The following is a 17,528-nucleotide window of genomic DNA, read 5'->3' on the forward strand; positions in this document are numbered from 1 at the left end:
GTTTTAGCCAACCCCAGCTAAGTGGAATCAAGAAGGAAGGAAGTGTGCATGGCCGGTGGTAGTAGGAGAACAGACTAAATGAGTTTATGGATTTGCGCATCCCTCATTTCTCACCTGCCTCTGTTGCGTGGGAGTTGCTTTTTAGTGTCTTTTGGAAATCAGACGTAATTAAAGTTTGGCCCTTTGCCTACATCTCTCGCTGAGAGAGGGAAAATGCGTTTGAGACGAGGCTGTTTGAAAGAACCTACCTGAGTTTAGCTCCCAGGTCTTGCTCTCTCAGGCTCCTCTGAATACAGCAACCTGCGAGTCAGCATGGGCAGGTGCTGGCTCTGACCAGAGCCTGGCTCCCTTCCTCGCCCTGCCACTGACTCATTGCAGGTCCTCAGGCAAATCGTTTTGATTTAGGTACCAAATACAGATCTAGCTGCCTAATTTCTGTTAAAATGCTGGCCTTAAACTCGTGACTCACCGTGCCCATTGTGCCACGGAGATAATAACTTCCTCCCCATGCTCGTCTATCCAGCCCTACACCACACCCAGGCTCCTGGTGGTGGAGCGCCTGCCGAGGAGGCAGCAGGGAAGGGGGAGAGGCTGGACGGGGCACGGTGCTGGCTGCCTGTGGCACTCCGGGCTCCCAGACTCCCAGGAACAGATTTTTTTCCCAGGCACAGAAGTGCCTGACACTGCAGATAGGTGATACGGGAGGTTCTTCAAAGGGCCTGGAGGGATGCTGCCGTTTCAGGAGATAAGGAGGCAGCAGGGCAGAGATGTCTCTCTGGTTTGCAGGTAGCTCTGAGTGCTGATGTCCCCTGAGCTGGAGGCAATGGGCAGTGATATCGCCAGGACACAGCCCTCCCAGGATCACAGCAGGGGACCTCCACATGGAGAGAGCCCTCCTGGCATGAGCGCAGGCTGCTCAGGAGATGCTTTGAGCTCCCATTTCAAAAGGAAACTGGGAGGACTCCCCAAGCCACCAGAGCAGGAGTCTGTGCACCTAACGTGGGGCACTGGGTGCTGCAGCGTCCAGGGCATTGCAAGGGTCCGTGCTGTGATGCCTCTGTCTCTCTGTAGACCATCCCAGCAGCCCAGATCTGTGCCCACCTCCTGATGGCGTGAGGGGGGAAGGCTCTCTGACACCCACCCAGAGCCAGTGCCAGCGTGCTTTGCCAAGCACACACAGCCTTCATTCCCTCTTACCTCCCTTTACCAGGAGCTAGAAGGACCAATGTGTTTGAAAGCAGTGTGACTCTGTCTATTTGACTGCTGTAGCTTCTGTGGATGCTTTCAGGACCAGCCAGAGAGTCAGAATCTCCTAGTAAGACTGAGAAAATACATAGAAAGGAAGGATTTAACTTTATTAGGAACTGAGGACAGCTGAAGGGAGCTCATGCAGGGCTTATGCAGAAAAGCCATCAAGCTGAAAATACATTGGTTGACGTAACACAACCTCTGAGTTATAATCACATTGGTTCTTTATCTTAGAAAGGGACTGGACATAACTCAATAGAGAACAAGTAAAAAGAGCAAAGAACAATCTCAATAGACAGTCCCATGTAAGCAGGACACAAAAAATAGACAAGGAGACCAAGGAGGAATGCATATATGCCTCTAGATAAATACTGTAAGGCTAAAAATATAAGTGGATGAATTAGAAAGCCCAGCTTTAAATCAAAGTTTTGACATAAACTTTTCAGAAACCCAGTTTAAAAAAACCAAACAGTGGGACCCTGTAATTCCCAGGTGAAATTACAGAGAGGAGAAGAGCGTGTCTCTTCTGGTGGCATGGGAGGGACACTATGCCTTAAGGAGAGTGTAAAGTCCAATGTCAAGTAACACAAAAACCCCCAATTGCGCCTAAGTAGGAAGAGTATGGTATTACGGTTATAATACACTGCATTAGCACAGCCTGCAAAAGAGGAGCCTACACATACATGAGAATCTTCTTCAAATAATACTAAAAGAAGCAGTCAAAAGAATAAGATGCTTTTGGGCACAGGGATCATTTAAAGCCCCAGAAAAGGGCTGGCCAAGCAGCAGAGTAGAGAGGGCAATTCAAAGCAAGAAGCCGTTCTTCCAAAGCGAAGGTGTGGCTAGAGAAAGAAATCAGAAAAGAGTTGGATGCAAAGCTAAGTGCAGAGCCGCAGTGAGGCAGGCCAGGAAAGATTTCTATGAACAACTTGTGAAAAAGAGAGAGGCTATTAATGCAAACATTTTCAACTCCGACAGAAGGAAGAAGGCTGTCAGAGGCTCTGCAGGTCCAGGGAGTAATGCAGGTCTAAGAGGGATGTTCAAGGGCTGTAACTGCTGTAACAGCAGAAGAGCAAACTGAATTTATTGCATTAGTGAGCAGAGTGGGAGTGCTTGAGGAGGTTCTCACCCTGCCACATCTCCGTTCAGAGCATGGGATACAGGATCCCTCATAAATCAAATCACCAGTTTGAGCGTTTCTGAAATGCATCAATAAAGTGGATAGTAACAAATTGCCAGGGCTACAGATCACTCCTTCAGGCATCGTGCAGGGGCTCAAGCACAAAACTGCTAAATCATGAACGTGGACTGCAATCTGTTACCCATGCCCAGAGCCAGAAGGAAGAGCTGAGGGCAATATCAGCTTGAAATAGCTGAAGCCACAGAACGATGAGCCTGACTTTCCTGCCAAGCAAATTGTTAAAAATTCAAATACAGGGTCTGACTTGTAGGCACATGGCTAAATGTGAAAACCAGAGGAGGAGGCAACACAACTTTTGTAGAGAGAGATAACGCCTCACAGATCTTTTAGGGGAATGAAGCTCTCAAAGGATAAAAGGGAAGGTGCTCTCACAGGTAAATAACTTGCTAAAAAATAGGAGACAAAGTGCAGATCAGTCTTAATGGAGGAGTTACTTGGAGAAGGAGGAAAGTGGAGTTCTCCAACTGTCTGCACCTTTCAGGAAGCTCATAAATATCCTGGACGAGGAGATAGCAAAGTTTATAAAAGACAAAATCCTTCAGGATTGTCAGCTTTAAAACTGATCACAAAGCATTACAGAAGGATCTCCCATTGCTGAGTTATCACGCAATAGAGCGGTGGATGAAATCCCATGTAAGTAGCATAAAATGCCACACACGAGCAGAACCGCTTCTAAGTAAAAATCAAATTATTATTAGGAGCTAGCTGGCAACAAATGTGGGACAAGCAGAAAGTGCCGTTATGCAGCTGTGTAAGTCTTTCAGCTGTGTAGGTGCTTTCACAGCTAGCATCTGCCACTGATCACCGCTTCTCAAAAAAGAATACAGCAGACTTGGGAGAAGTGCAGAAAGGTATCGAGTACAATCACAACAATGAAGTTTTTCTGAGAAAACAGAAAGAATATAGAGACTTTCATGTGGGAAAAAGATGATTAGCAGATATGAAAGAGAGGATATGAAATCAGGAGAGCAGGGGAGAAGGCAGATAAGAGACACTCACTGGTGCTTATAACAAAATAAGTGGTGGCATCAAATGGGAACCAGAAGCTTTAAAACACCCAATAAGATAACACACGCTGTGTAGCAAAACTGGTGCTCATTGCCCAGAGGATGTAGGTGCCAGAAGTAAAATGGGTGCGAGAGCCTAGATCAAGAGCTATCAAATGCAGAGATGCAAATACACTCTCTGGCTCAGGAAGTCCCTAAACCAGGGTTTCCAGAAGCTGACGGTGCTCCTGTGGGATGCAGCACCCTCCAGGTGTGGGCTTACCTTGCCCAGCTGCAAGGGGAAGCTGAATCTTGGTCCACAGCCCCTGGAGAGACTCCACTTGTGCAGGCAGTGCCATGCACTGGCATCGCAGGGAATAACGCTGCCCTCAGCCATCGCCAAGGCACCGCAGATGATCCCAAAGATGCTTGCATGATCTTGGAGTTTATGCTGCTTCCTTGAGCACCTCCACCAGCTTTTCTTGGTGGGGTTTGCATAAAGATACGTCCCTGCCTCTCTTGCCTGGGAGACTATACCTGGGAGTTGTTTCACTGAAGAATCAATCCTCAAGCAATGCTGAATGGATCCTTTTAAGAGAAGTCAGACAACTAGCAATGAATTACAGCTAGATGGCTTCCTAAACAACCCCAGCATGCATGGATCTCGTCCCAGAACAGCCAGATTACTCCCAGCACAGGCTGATGAAATCTCTTGATTTCTCTCTCTGGGAAATCTCACCTCCTGCAGCACGCTGTCAGCATCCTCCCCCTCTCCTCCATCTCCTGCTCATCCTCTTAGCCATTCCCTTTCATGTCATGTCTTTGATCTTTACTAGAGAGGGGGAAAGGGATTAGAGGGCAGAAAAAGACCCCCGTTAAAACCTAATACCCAAAGAACAAGATTTCTGTTGTGTCACCAAGGTGTGCTCCTTCAGGTCATTGCCTTGTGTGGGTCTCGATGGCCAGTTCAGCAGCTGAGGCTCTACCACCTCTCCCAATTCGATACCTTTTTTTAACCTTCCTTTCTGTTTGTATAACAGGGGACACTCACACAGGCATAGTTTTCAGAAAATATTTTAATAATGCTATTTGAGACTCAGGGCATCTGACTGATCACAGAGTGATCAAAGCTGTACAGTCTCTTTTGCATTGCACATAAGCTGGTGTACATGAGAAGCAGTTGGCAATGGCTTATTCAATGTACTGGTGACACAAATCACAAGTAGCAGATATGCTCAAACTCTGTCTTCTGGTACTTTGGCCATGCCTGCACACATATGTATATGTGTAACGCTGTCTCTGTGCATTAATTTTTCCCATGTCAATTAGCTACATTTTCAAAGCAGAATCTCATTTGTTTGTTTTCTTCCCATATATTTAATTTTCAGAGGACCTGTTCCTACCGCTGGTGATTTATAACAAACAAGAATTTGCTGTGACTGTTTTGAAAAGTTGTTTTGAATTGCTTTCTATGAATATCTATATGGCCATTTGTTTCCTTTTGATCTCAGGAACATTCAGGAAAAGGGAAATGTGAAAAATAATGCATGTATGCCTTTACTGGGCTATGCTGACCCTGCGTGAGAGCTCTGGGCAGACTTGAGAGACATCTGGGAAAGGGACTGTGATGTGTGCATCAACACTCAGTCACTTAGAGAGAAAGGGACTATCTGAAGCAGTAACTCAGGGTGCACCATTTCTAGGCAGCCCTCACGCTGAACGTTTCAAAGTAAACTACTCAGCACTTGCCTGTCAACAATTCACCAGGCAGAAGGGGCTGGTGAAGAGCATGAGCTGCAGTCCTTGCTGGCTGGGCATGAGGGATTGGCATTTGTGGCCAACCACCATTTGTTGGGTTTGGCTTGTTTGGGACTCAGAAGCAATTTGTGCAACCTCTTGAACACTGTGAAATGCATGTGCCATCCCTTTCTTGCACGCACACATCACTTGCAGTCTGCTTTTGTTATCTGGAGTTTCTGTTGTTGTTGTCCCCTGTCCCTGGACGGTGCTGCCGTGGCACAGTGTGAATATGAATTGGTGTTGTTTTCTGTTGCTAATAATTTTTAAAACGGCTGTACAGATTTTCCTCAAAGAGCAAACATCAAAAAGCCTCAAAAGCAAACATCTAGTAGCAATGTGAATTAGGGGGTGTACCATGCCCTTAGCCTGTATCTTCTGAAATATTTAAAGAGTAGCTTGACGTCTTATCTTTATGTTTTACTGTGCTTTAACTTAGAGGAATAAACTGATTGGGGAGGTGGCCAGAAAAGTCCCTCCAAAATACTGGGAGAAACTTAGTGGCTTTCACTGCAGCATCTGTTCTCTGTATTGCAGGGTCAAGGCCCCAGCAGCTGCAGAGTCTGGGAACGTGCAGCTAGTTGTAGCTGACACTTTTCTTTTTCCTTTTCTTTGAATGCAGGATCTGAAGAGGAGGTCCAGGATGTCCATGAACACTCAGTTTAGCAAAACACTGGCCTGTTTGCTTACTGGAGAGCTGGAGCGGACAAAGATGTTCAGCGTACCAGCCGAGGAGGAGCTCACATCTCGCTCTCTGCACAGGCAACGCGTAATAGCCAGCCCTGACCTGCACAGCCCACGCCAAGATGCAGACTGCAAATAAGCAATGTGACACTTGTGGTCTCCTCACATGTTCCCACATTGCGATGGTCACACAAACACAGAGCCGTGTTCTCCAGGTCCCCTTCTCCTTTGAAGGCACAGGCAGCCCATCTTTATCCTGTGGCATCTGTCTGCATGGGCTGGCTCGCTCTGAGACCGGTCTTGGGAGTCACCGGCTGGAGAGCTCGCAGAGTGAGTGCAAGCTGCTATTTTGGCATCTTCATGCCATAGAAGGTTTTGCTAAACACTTCAAAAATAAACAAGCCTTCGAGACCAAAAGCTGCAGGAATGACTTTCTGTGGCCTGGTAGCTCCTGGCTTCATTTCCTCACTTAGGTCAAAAGCCAGACTTCTTCATTTAACTTCTCCACTCTTATTTCAGACACAGGAACAAGCTCTTCTCCATCTCACCACTCACAGGTCTGCCCTGCAAGGTGCTTCTTCTGACTTCATTGGAAACCAACAGCTCTCACCACTTTTGATCACTTCATTGTCCCTCAGCTGACGCCATCTCGGCCATTTGCTGCGTTTTGCCAGCAGCAGGAGAGGTGAAGACACAGGGACGTCAGCATTTCTGGGAAGGAGCTGGGTCAGACTCTTTCCATTGCAAAGAATCCACCCTCTCATCTGGCAATGTGAACAAGTCTCTCACTCATCCTCTAACTCATCCACCTACCCTCAAAATAGGTGTGATGGCCAGCCCTGTTAAGAGCAACTCATTTGTTGAGCATATTTCAAACCTGAGATGCCCCCATCACAGCAGTCACGGAAAATCCTTGAGTTCATGTGGCTCCTGCTTCTCTCCTTCCTCCCTCATTGCCCCAAGACACAGCAAAAATTCCCAGCAAAAGCATCCATAATGAATGCAGAGCAGAGCCCCATCCATCACCCAGCCTGAGACACCTGAAATGATCCTGTGAAGGAATTTTTCAAAATACCCTTCTGCCTTTTCTAACATTTTGATGATGGAGAGAGAAAACTTGAGAAATTGCTAGGCTCTCATTTATCACTTTTTTTCCCCATCCCATTTGTGGGGGTTTTTTTGGAATGTCACTAGTTCTTTTTTCCTGCATCTCATAATTTGGGGACATTCAAGTAAAATAAAACCTGCCAAACTCAAAACATATAGAACCCAAACAGTTTTCATACAGCAGGGAATTAGACTGTTGAGTTCATTGCCCTAAATGATCACTGAGGCCAAAGAATTAGCCAGATTCTCAGGTGAAACGCACATTTATATAGCACCAAGTGTTTCCAGAGTTAATGCTAATGAAGCATTGGTGAGGATACAACACTAGAGCTGAAGGTAACTCCTGACAATTTGAAACCCGGTGTAGGGACAGACTTCCTCCATCTGCTCAGTGCTTTCTGTGTCTTCCTTTGAAGCAGCAGCTTCTCCTCCAGTTCAAGAGAGTGCATTGGTTATGTAGTCCCAGTTCAGAATAATCCTGCCTCTGCCTTCCTTCATTGGTGAGGAAAGCTTTTTATGGGGTTTGCCGCCCTTAATCTTTGAAAAAGGCATCTTTGTCCCAGCTGCTAATCAGTCACTGACATTCAAGTGATGGTATTAAAAGTCAGCCAATAGCACTGTTTTAAACAAAACATTATTCCCTTGCTAGTGTTCATTTTGTGTCTCCTGTGACTGAGCCACTGCAGGACCTTTCAGTCTAAAGAAGAGCTGAATTTCTTTCATCAAAGAACCCAGCAGAATTATATTTTAACCTTTCCAGGCTCTTCTTGCTTGTACTACAGAGCAAGCAGATGTTTTCTCCCTTGCAGGGAAGTCAGTCTTAAACTAGAGGAAAAAAACCCAGGAGCAGGTCTAGATTCCCCCATTCAACTTCTTGTGCACATGGTCCATGGCTTGTCTCAGCCAGCTCCCTATGTCCTTGACCATCCTGGAGGGCTCAGATGACTTTGCAGAGGGGAGGGTCATGACGCCGGGTGCTCCCACTGGTTTCTTTAGGAGTCAAGAAGGCTGAGAGCCTCCAGGGATGCATTTCACTGCCTCAAAGCAACGAGCATCTAGTTTGTAGTCTAAAAGTCCTCCTCTCTTTCCCTCCTTATCCTTAAAAAAAGGAGGGCTCTGAATCTGCGGCAAGCCCCAAGCTTCTTGGAGAAAGCAGTCAGCACTAACGCACCCTTTCCACTCCCTACTGCAGTATTACCAGGCTGTGCAGGGCAACGCCTGCTTTAAAGTGTTTTCCTTTCCTGATGTTATGCTGCTGCTCCTTTTTATCTAGAAAACGGCCATCCTAGATGCTGGGCCCTCTCCCCGGGGCTTGCTGAGCTGAATGAATGTGCAGGTCTGCCTTGGTGGGTTCTCAGGTGGGAAGAGAGGGAGGAACTCTCCGAGAAGGTGGTTTTTAAGATCCTCTTCAATAGATGGACTACCATCCTTGGCTGCCTGGAAGGGAAGAAGCAATATTTGAGAAAATGGGGAGCAGCTCCTCTCAGTTCCTGCACTTCTCGCTTCTGGGCGATGCTTTTCAGTGCTCAGTACCCTTGGGCTCTGTCACCGAACTCCTCCAGCATCACTGCAATGAAGCAGAGCTCATTTTCCTTCCTTGTGTCCAAGGTCCCAGCTGAAAACTGATGGAAGCCAGAGCATCCTGAACTCCCTCTATCCGAAACCAAAGCCACAGCCCTTCCCCCGGGGACCACCGACCTCCCACCCCACCCAGACGGTACCTGGGCCGGGCTGGCTGGGCCTCCTCCCTTCCTGCACAGAGCCTCTGCTGTCCCGTTTATGATGTTCAGATCCTTTTGAAATGTGAATATAGGTTTTTTTGTTGTTGGTTTTTGTTTTGTTGGGGTTTTTTTTCTGAGTCTGTCCTGGCTCTTGGGGCTTGGGAATAAATTATGACCCCCAAAAAAGGAAGAATACGTTTTATATATATGCAAAACTGTGTATTTAATGTCCGACAGAAACAAAGATGTGTGAATATGCTGATGTGCTCAGAAATATATTTATTTACTAATATATTTATCCACGTACCCGGTCTGCTCGCCTGGTTTTGTTCATTGTACCGAGCCATGGGGGCTGCGCCGCCAAAGGAAAGAAATGGCTGGGACGGTGAGAGGGCCGGGGCCCGGCGGCCGGCCCGGGCCCGTGGGCCGGCTCTGCCCGTGACTGGAGCCACGGGGCCCGTCCGGGCGGCGCTGCCCGCCCCCGCCGGCTCCCGGCCGCCTCCCCCGGGCGCACCCTGCGGGCCCCCGCGGACAGCCCGTCCGCCGCCGCCGCCAGGCCCGGCCCGGCCCCGCTCTGCGCCTGCGCGGCGGAAGCGCGGGCGGCGGCGGCGGGATGGCGCTGGACACCGTCCCCAAGGACCTGCGGCACCTCCGCGCCTGCCTGCTCTGCTCCCTCGTCAAGGTGCGACCGGCCCCGGCCCCGCTCCCCGCCCGGCCCCGGCCCTCCTGCCCCGGCCCGGGCCTTCCCCCGCCCGGCCCGGGCCTCCCTGCCGCGGCCCGGGCCCCTCTCTCCCCGCCTACCGCCCGGCTCGGGCCTGCCTCGGCCTCTGGGCGCTTCCCCGCCCGGACGGGCCTTCCCCGCCGTCCCGGGGCTCCTGCCCTTCCCCCGGCGCAGGCCTCCCGGGCTCCCGCCGGCCCTGCCCGGCTCTCCCCTCCCTCCCCCAGCCCCTGCGGCCGCCCCGGTCCCGCCTGGGCCCTTCCCCCCCCCCCCCCCCCCTCCGGCCCCGCGCTGACGCCTCCGTCCCCCTCAGACCATCGACCAGTTCGAGTACGACGGCTGCGACAACTGCGATGCCTACCTGCAGATGAAGGGCAACCGGGAGATGGTCTACGACTGCACCAGCTCCTCCTTCGACGGGTGAGTGGGGCCCGGCCGTGTTCCCCGGGGTGCGTGGGGACGCCGTGGTGGCACTGCGGTGTCACCTGGCCGGGAAGCGTCCCCTCACTCCCATCCCTCCCGCAGGATCATCGCGATGATGAGCCCTGAGGACAGCTGGGTCTCCAAGTGGCAGCGAATCAGTGAGTTTTTTTTCCCAGCTGGTTTGAGAGACGGAGATCCCGTTTCTCCAGCAAACCCTTCCCTGGGGCGGTGGAAGTTGCAGTTCGGGCTGCGGAGGGGCTTTCTGCTCCCGGTGAGGGGGCATCGGCAGAGGCTGGCAGGGATGCTTGCCCGCCTGGCTGCTGCTGTGCAGGGTAACTCCGTGTTTTCTTTTCCCCCAGGTAACTTCAAGCCGGGTGTCTACGCAGTGTCTGTGACCGGCCGCCTGCCCCAAGGTAATGCTGCCAGCTTGTGTTAAGGGGAGGCTCCTGCATGGATGGCAGCTGAGGGATTATTCTGCACATTAGGTGTTGGGGCTGTAGCCATCTCTGAGGTGGCAAACTGGGCGGTGCGTTGCACTGTACCTGTGTGATGAAATCAGGATTTGGGGGTTCAGTGAACACTGTGTATTGTGAACAGAGCACATGTCGTGTGGGTGAAGGGATTAGTGAGGTGACTGCAAGAAGGAGATGCTGAATGGGAGGGTGGTTTCGGTTCTGCAGACAGGATTTCTACCTGCAGGCATTTAGCACTATGTGGGCCAGAAGTTGATATTGAAGGTGCTGCTGACTAAAACCTGTGATACTGGGCAGGCTGTCAGAGGGATAAACCGTGATTAAAGGGTGACTCCAGAAAGAGGGCGCATTTCAAACCAATCAGCTACAGGGAAACAGAGGTTTGTCCATAGAAAAGAATTTTGCAGGATGGAGTGCTGTTATGGCAATCTTGGTGAGCAGATACCCCTTTCCATCATCATACTGCACTGAGGGCTTATGTTAAGGTGGGTTTTGTGCGTTTATAAATGGAATGGAGGGTTTAGATGGTTGGCCTTATCCCTGTAATGCAGAACCTGCATCATCCGTCTGGCTGAGAGCCCCTGCCCTGTACGTAGCCCCAGAGCAGACTCCCAACCTGTGCCCCTTCCCAGAAGTGCTGCAACCCCGTATCCCCAGGGTGAAAGCTGTGCTTGTGTCTGGAATCCCAGGCTCCTTATTTCTGACCTGAGCTCCGCCATCTACATTGGGAAGGAGCTGGAACATTACGAGGCTTGAAGCCAAGGCCTGCTGGCACAGCTTTGGGCACATCCAAAATAACCAGAGTGCAGCAGATGATGGCGTGAGCTCAGTGCAGCTGCAGGCACAGGGCAGCAGGTGGAGGGAGTACAGGTGGGAGATGCTGCCTTTGGCCTCGCTCAGCCCATCTTTGCATCACGGGGAGGAGCGAGAGGACTGGGGAGCGTGGTAGCCAGCAGGCTGCACTCGTGGGCCTTGCAAGCTGTCATTTGGCTGTCCCTTGGTGCGTGGCGCTGGTGAGAGCCATGCTGAACCCCATGGTGCTCTTCTGCTATCCCTGTTCTTCAGGGGTTACTGAGAAGGTGGGACATGCAGGCAGGTCACAGAAGTGACTGAAAGATTTAAGAAGTACCCTGAAGAACTTGACCTGTTCAGTAGAGTCATAACATTCAGACTTTTTCAGGTAGGAAATAATGTAAATAAAATCTCTACCTGGTTCTTTCCCAAGGCAAAACAAGAGTTGATGTTTGGGAGCTCTATCTAGGCATTTAAACTAGAAGAGGGAATACTCTTAACAGCTCTATTGGAAGAAATCAAGAAGATGATTGTCCAATTCTCGATCTCTGCAATGAAGGCTACATGGCAGAGCAACCAGATTTTTTCAGGGCTCCTCATCCCTAGAGAATACTGAAATGTGTTTGTCTCCTTGCTGCAGGGATCGTCCGAGAGCTGAAGAGCCGTGGTGTGGCTTACAAGTCCCGAGACACAGCTATAAAAACCTAAGGGGCTCTTGTGCTGCCTGGAGGATTCCCCGGTGCTGCGTTCGGAGAGGCAGCAGGCACGCGGGGCACTGCTCCGAAACCTTTTAGCTTTAGCATGTGGGAAAGCGAGCCTGGACTCAGAGGGAGCTTGCTGGCTCGGCTCCTCTCGCTCAATACCTCTGGACTCCAATATCACGCTCTGCCCACACAGACCATAGACATTTTTTTGAGCCTTGACAAGGGGGAGGGTGTGAGTAGGTCTGGGAAAGTGGTGTTCAGTGGTGATGCACAAGCTTTTTTACAGTTGGTGTGGAAAAGAGGAGAGCTGGGATATAGCTGTGTAAATATTTCAATAAAACATACTGCCTCATCAGAGTTGAGTCCATCTGTATACTCCGTCACTAGTTTCACCTGCTGCAGGGAGCGGATGGTGTGGTGAGGGGTTTGGTGCTCAGCCCCCTGCCTGCCAGACCATTCGGAGCCTACGATTGCCATCACTTCCTGTGCCATGGACCACGCTCCTGCCTCGAGAGGGAGATCCTGGCTGAATTGGGGCATCCTTCGCTGTAGGAACAAGCAGACTAACGATTTGTGCCTTACAGCTCACGGCTGGATAGAATAGGTAAGATGATGTTAAGTATTTCATGTAGAGGTAGTTATCTGGAGGTCGTGGTGCCCTGGGCCTGCAGGGTCCTGTACAAGGGACGTGGAAGCAGGCTTGAAGGACCTTCAAGTGGCCATTTCTGGCCTCCAGGGCAGGCAGAGCAAGATGAGCCCATTGCTGGTGTGGTTGGGAGGCAGCCCTGGGCCTTGCAGAGGGGAGGGATGGACAAGCAGGGGTGCAAACACCCATCCAGCCTCGTAGTTGTAGAGGTCTGGCTGTTCCCAGTGCCAGCTTGGATAGCGTCTGCATTGCATGGGCTCCTTGGAGATCTGGTCTCCTTAGCTCATGGCTCTTTGCTTAATTTGTTTTGTTCCAGTTCAGCAGCAGCCACTGATCACAAAGGTGGCTTGTCCAAGGGCAGAGTCCTAGATCAGTAGCATTGTGAAATAAGCTTTTTTTTTTTTTTTCCTGAGATAATTCTGTAGCTGGAAAGCTCAATTTTTGGTTTTTGTAGACAAATAGTGGAAAACCAATACAGCTTGAAAACTGCATTTGATTTGGGATGAAAGCAGCTGCAGCAAAGGGAATGCATCGCTGTTGGGGAGTGACACTGTCAGGAGCGCAGAGGCGACCTGCTCTCTGTCCTGCTCTGGTTTGTAGAGCTGGCCCCGAGAAAGAGTCCCAAGTGGTACAGGTCAGCCAGAACATGGCTTCCTGTGGGGTTTCGGAGCAGATGTGTGGCCGGAGAAGACTGCTGAGAGCACAGCGGGGCTCTGGGGGGGCCACAGCGTTAGTTGAGATGAAACACTGTGGAGAAAGGTGTCTTAAAACCACGTTTCCCTTAGGGACTTGCAGACGTGATGCTGAAGTCAAGAGTATTTGCTCAGTGCAGACCAGGACCAAGTCAAGTTGGTGGTGGGCTCTGGGCTCCAGCAGACGCCTCCAGGTGCAGATCACCTTTTGCGGGAAGAGCTGAGAGTGTGTCAGGCCCTGGCCTGGGGGTTAGAGCCCCTCCTCTTGGAAAGATGGAGCAGCAGGTTTGTGTCCTCAGGCAGAGGAGGGAGTTGACTGGGATTTTCACACATCCCTGGTGAATGTCCAAAGCACTTGAGTTACCTGATAATTATCCTCCAGGCTTGCTTGGTTGCAGAGACTGGGCAGATGTACCTTGGAAGTGCCCGGCAGGTCAGGTCTGTGGGAGAGAGGTGCCCCGGTGGCCCAGGGCATGACTCCGCAAGATGCTCAGGTTTAGACATTTTGGGCATGGACCTCTGGGCCCTGGAGGGCAATTTCGGACTGGCCACGCTGTGACAGGCACGGGGTGAGCTGGGATCCCCTGCGGCGCGTTCATCCCCTGCAGAATGGTCAAGGAAAGCTGCAGCCAGCACTGTCTGGGCAGCCGTGTGAGGCTGATGAGAGCTGACAAGGTTCAGAATGAAAGGGGTCAAGGAGGATGAGATGGGCGGCTCTTTTTCCAGCTGGAGGGAGATGGGTCTGGGGAGCGGGGTTTTGGCTCCAGCCCGGTTGGAAGGATGTTGGGGATGGTAGAGATCAACCACCCTGGCATGCCCAGCCCTCGAAGCCTCACCCTTCGAGTGCCACGGGGTGGCAGCACGGCTTTGTGGAGCGGGGCTGGAGTCTGCTGATGGGCTGGGGTGAAGCTGCTGGAGATGGACCTGAGCAAGAGAGACCTGAGGCACATCTCCATTTTCTGCTGTATTTCACAGCGCCTTTCACTCCCTACTAGTTTCCCAGGTTGCATCCCCCTTCCCTGGCTCCAGGGATGGGGATGGCCATGCTGGAGCTGCTCCAATGCTGGAGGTGCATCAGGACCCCTTCCCCAGACCCAGGCCAGCTTGTCCCCTGCCCCACGGTGCAGAGGAGGTGACGAGAGGGCTCTGCAGAGGACCCCGGGCAGGGTGGGCTTGTTTGGCTAGGCTGCGGGTGTGGGTCTGCAGGCACGGTGGTTCACGTCTCCCTTCCTGGGTAGCTGCAGTCTTGCGCTAACACAGTCACTGCCCAGGGCTGGGAACTTTGCTTAGGAAATTGTCCCCAGGGAGCAGAGTGCGTTGTCACTGTGCCTCTCGGGGAAGGTGAGGGGGCTTGTAAACCCCACAGGGACCTCACCCCGTGTGAGGAAGTGCAACTGCTCCAGGTTATATAGAGTTAAGACTGGTGGGGGCTGCAGTGCAAGAGCAATAGAGCCAGAACAGCGGGGCAAACGGGCTGAATGCTGGTGGTCTTCAGAGAGCTGCACCTCCTCTGTCTGCAGCAGCCCGCAGCGCTTTCAAGAACTTCGTGCCTCTAATTGGGCTGGCTCGGTGAACCTCTTCCCTGCGAGCTTGCTCGCTCGCCCACACGTGCACCGCATCTCCCAGCCCACGCTGCCCAAGTGATTCATTGCTCCCAGGCTGCCGGAATTGAGCGCTGGACCTCTGCAAAGCACCTGAAATGAGCATTTCAGTTAGACTCCAGCCCTGGAGCTGCCAGGGTTTTGTAGCAGCAAAAAGCAAACGGATGCGGAGCTTTATTTGCTGAGAAAAGTAGGGCAGGGAGCTCTCACGTTGAAGAAATTGGAGGAAAAATGTGCAGCAGCAGCCCGGGCTGTAATCGGGAGAGAAAGCGTTCACCAGGCAGGGAGCTGTAGATCTGAGTCAATTTAAGATGGCTCCTCCCCCTGCACCAAATGACGCTAAAATTTCTCAGCCAGGCCTGAAAATCCTGCAGGTTTGGCATCCAAAGCAGCCTGGCAGCTCTCGGGCAGTGGGGGGAGCTGGGGCAGCCCCCGGCAGCGCAGCAGGAAGCACGAGCCAGTGGATTTCTTCGTGCGGGTTTTGAGAACCGATACCCTGGCTCTCCCTCTGGGTGAGAAAAGTGACTTTCCAAAACCGCAGAGCACACGGTGTTTCTACGTGAAGCAGCTGCCGGCGGTGCTGGGAAATGCCCGGCCGAGCCATCCCCACTTGCACGGGGGCCCCTCCACGTGCCGCCCTGGGGATGGGGACCTGCCCACCCACACCGCTCCCCACCGCCCGGGGATGAAAGTGGCTCCCGTTGGCCTTTGTCTTGTAGCTTGGGCAAGCTGGGCTTCAGATGAAGGGAGACGTGTGTTAGAGCGCGTTGGGCTCTGGCCAAGGGGGACTATGGCTGAGGCGGGGTGAACCCCACCAGTTTTGCTCCCATGGCTGCTCTGCGCGCACCGTGGCATCCTCCCCCGTTGTCACCTCTGTGCAGGTGCGAAGGCCAGCAGGCAGAGGTGCTGCCCGGGGCTGGCTGTGGCAGCACCAGGCCTGCTTCGCCCTAAATCCACTTTCGCTTGCTGCCTCGCTGCCTTCCAGCGTGCGGACTCGGATTTTCCCAGGTGCCTCTCAGCCGTCCCTGTGTTCCCGGGGGGGCTGGTTACCGCAGGGGTGCAGAGACCCTTGGCAGTAGGTGCTGGGGGGGTGGGGGGGGAACAAAACATACCCCAGCTTAAAACTGTTTTCCTTGGAAACTGGCTGAGGAGACCTTGGCAGGGTGGAGGTGCAGGGGAAGATGACCCGGGTTGTCCTCCTAGTGCCCGTGCTGCCTGCCCAGGGCCGGGGTGAAACACTGCTGGAGCGAGGACGGCAAAGCTGTGGTGCATGCTGTTAATGGGTGGCCCATCCTGCCCATCGCCTCTGTGTCAGGGCCCGTGGGCAGAAGCCACCCAGGCACCTGAGTGTGTCTGATGTGGTGGGGAGAGGAGGGGGCCCACGGCCAGCTTTCAGCAGCAGCCGTTTGGACGGGCTGCAGAGGGGACGGGCGCAGGTTTTGGAAGTGCAGGCAGCTACGAAAGCTTTCAAAGCGTGGCAAAAACGAGGCATGGCTGCCACGTGCTGTCCCGAGGGGTTCCTGGTGCACTGGCGATGGAGGTGGATGGGTGAGGAACTGGGACGTGTTCCCTGTTGAGGGGATCTGCAGGGAAAATGGGGAGCTCTGATGTATGGTCCTCTGGGTGTTTGCTCCTCAGGAATTGCAGTGGAAGGAGGAGGCTCTGCTTTGTGAAGGAGAGACAGGCTGGTGGGCCATCGGTTCCTGAAGTAGGCCTCCAAAGGGCATCTGTGAAGATGCTACTGCCACCCCTTGCAAGCTCAGTGCTGTCTGCAAAGAGGCCCTAAGCTGCTTCATGGTGGAAATCTCTAAACCCACTGGTCTGCTGACAGAGTTGGGGTTTTGGTGACCAGGAGGACACAAGAAGCTGGTTGAAGGGTACAAACCTCCTCTTGGCTGAGACTTCTGACCTCCCTGGTCTGCTCCTGTAGCTCTGCATCACGGGAAGGGGAGATGCCAAGGGTTGGTGGGGTAGAGTGGGATCCTACTGTGATGGTGGAGGTCACTGGGGGTGCTGAGGGCACGTTTCCTTAGGGCAAATGGCAAAGCAAGACCACAGCTGAAGTCACAGGAGGGATTTGAGAACCTGACGGTATCTACCCAGTCCCCAGCTCTCCCAGACCTCCTGCTGTATCCGAGGTGGCACTTGTCCTTCCTCCTCCTGGCCAGATGTGCATCACCCAGGCTCTGCCCAAAGCAGGCGCTGGGCTGGAAGGGGCTTTTTTCCCCCCAAGGGAACGGTCCTCCTGCACAGGCAGTTGCAGAAGAGCCGTTGAACGCCCAAACAGAGCCCTGGCACACACGCTGGGCAAGGACGTTGCACCTTCTCTGGTGGGTCCCCAAACAGCCCAGGCGCATGGTACAGGGCAGGGTGTCAGCATGCCCCGGTGGCCGCAGGATCTGGCCCCTTGGCCAGGCTAAGGGCTTTGATACCGTTCTTCCAGCATCACCTGGCCCAGCCAGTCCGGAAAGGTGCCATGAATGCCAGGTTTGGGGAGATGCTTCCTGGCAGCCCTGGGTGCCTGTCCCCCCTCCTCGGGGTCTCTAGACCTCGGAGATGCTCAGCTCTTCCCATGCCTTGTCCTGGAGGGGCCAGGGACTGCTGGGAAAGGAGGGACTATCACCACAAAGCTCAGCCCCGCATCTCCTGAGCCTGTCCTGCCCTGGGAGGTCCACAGCCCAGCGGGGCGGCCCTCATCCCTCCTTCCCTGTATCACTGCTGGGCTCTGTCCCGGA

General features: G+C 52.7%; 2 protein-coding genes across 4 annotated transcripts in view; both read left to right on the forward strand.

Moving 5' to 3' along the window:
- RNF43 (ring finger protein 43) overlaps positions 1–9,031 on the forward strand; it is a 62,314-nt gene extending 53,283 nt beyond the window's left edge. For 2 of the 3 annotated variants that reach the window (XM_075517743.1, XM_075517744.1), the window contains exon 10: positions 5,855–9,031. In XM_075517743.1, the coding sequence (XP_075373858.1) occupies positions 5,855–5,898 (44 nt within the window). In that variant the 3' untranslated portion in view covers positions 5,899–9,031. The remainder of the gene's footprint in view (positions 1–5,854) is intronic. The other variant, XR_012777940.1, reaches the window with a different exon arrangement.
- Positions 9,032–9,267: 236 nt separating this feature from the next.
- Positions 9,268–12,209, forward strand: SUPT4H1 (SPT4 homolog, DSIF elongation factor subunit). The gene is made up of 5 exons (XM_075517745.1): positions 9,268–9,426; positions 9,776–9,882; positions 9,988–10,043; positions 10,245–10,298; positions 11,791–12,209. Exons 1-5 carry the CDS (start codon positions 9,358–9,360, stop codon positions 11,856–11,858), a joined length of 354 nt encoding a protein of 117 aa, XP_075373860.1. The 5' UTR covers positions 9,268–9,357; the 3' UTR covers positions 11,859–12,209.
- Positions 12,210–17,528: the final 5,319 nt, after the last annotated feature.

The sequence above is a fragment of the Mycteria americana genome, chromosome 15 (genome assembly GCF_035582795.1).
Source record: "Mycteria americana isolate JAX WOST 10 ecotype Jacksonville Zoo and Gardens chromosome 15, USCA_MyAme_1.0, whole genome shotgun sequence".
NCBI lineage: Eukaryota > Metazoa > Chordata > Aves > Ciconiiformes > Ciconiidae > Mycteria > Mycteria americana.

Bases quoted from the DNA above. Each gene is read 5' to 3' on its own strand.
- SUPT4H1 (XM_075517745.1), top strand. From the start codon at position 9,358: ATGGCGCTGGACACCGTCCCCAAGGACCTGCGGCACCTCCGCGCCTGC. The intron at 9,883-9,987 runs GTGAGTGGGGCC...TCCCTCCCGCAG, and splicing joins ACCAGCTCCTCCTTCGACGG to GATCATCGCGATGATGAGCC. The intron at 10,044-10,244 runs GTGAGTTTTTTT...CTTTTCCCCCAG, and splicing joins CTCCAAGTGGCAGCGAATCA to GTAACTTCAAGCCGGGTGTC.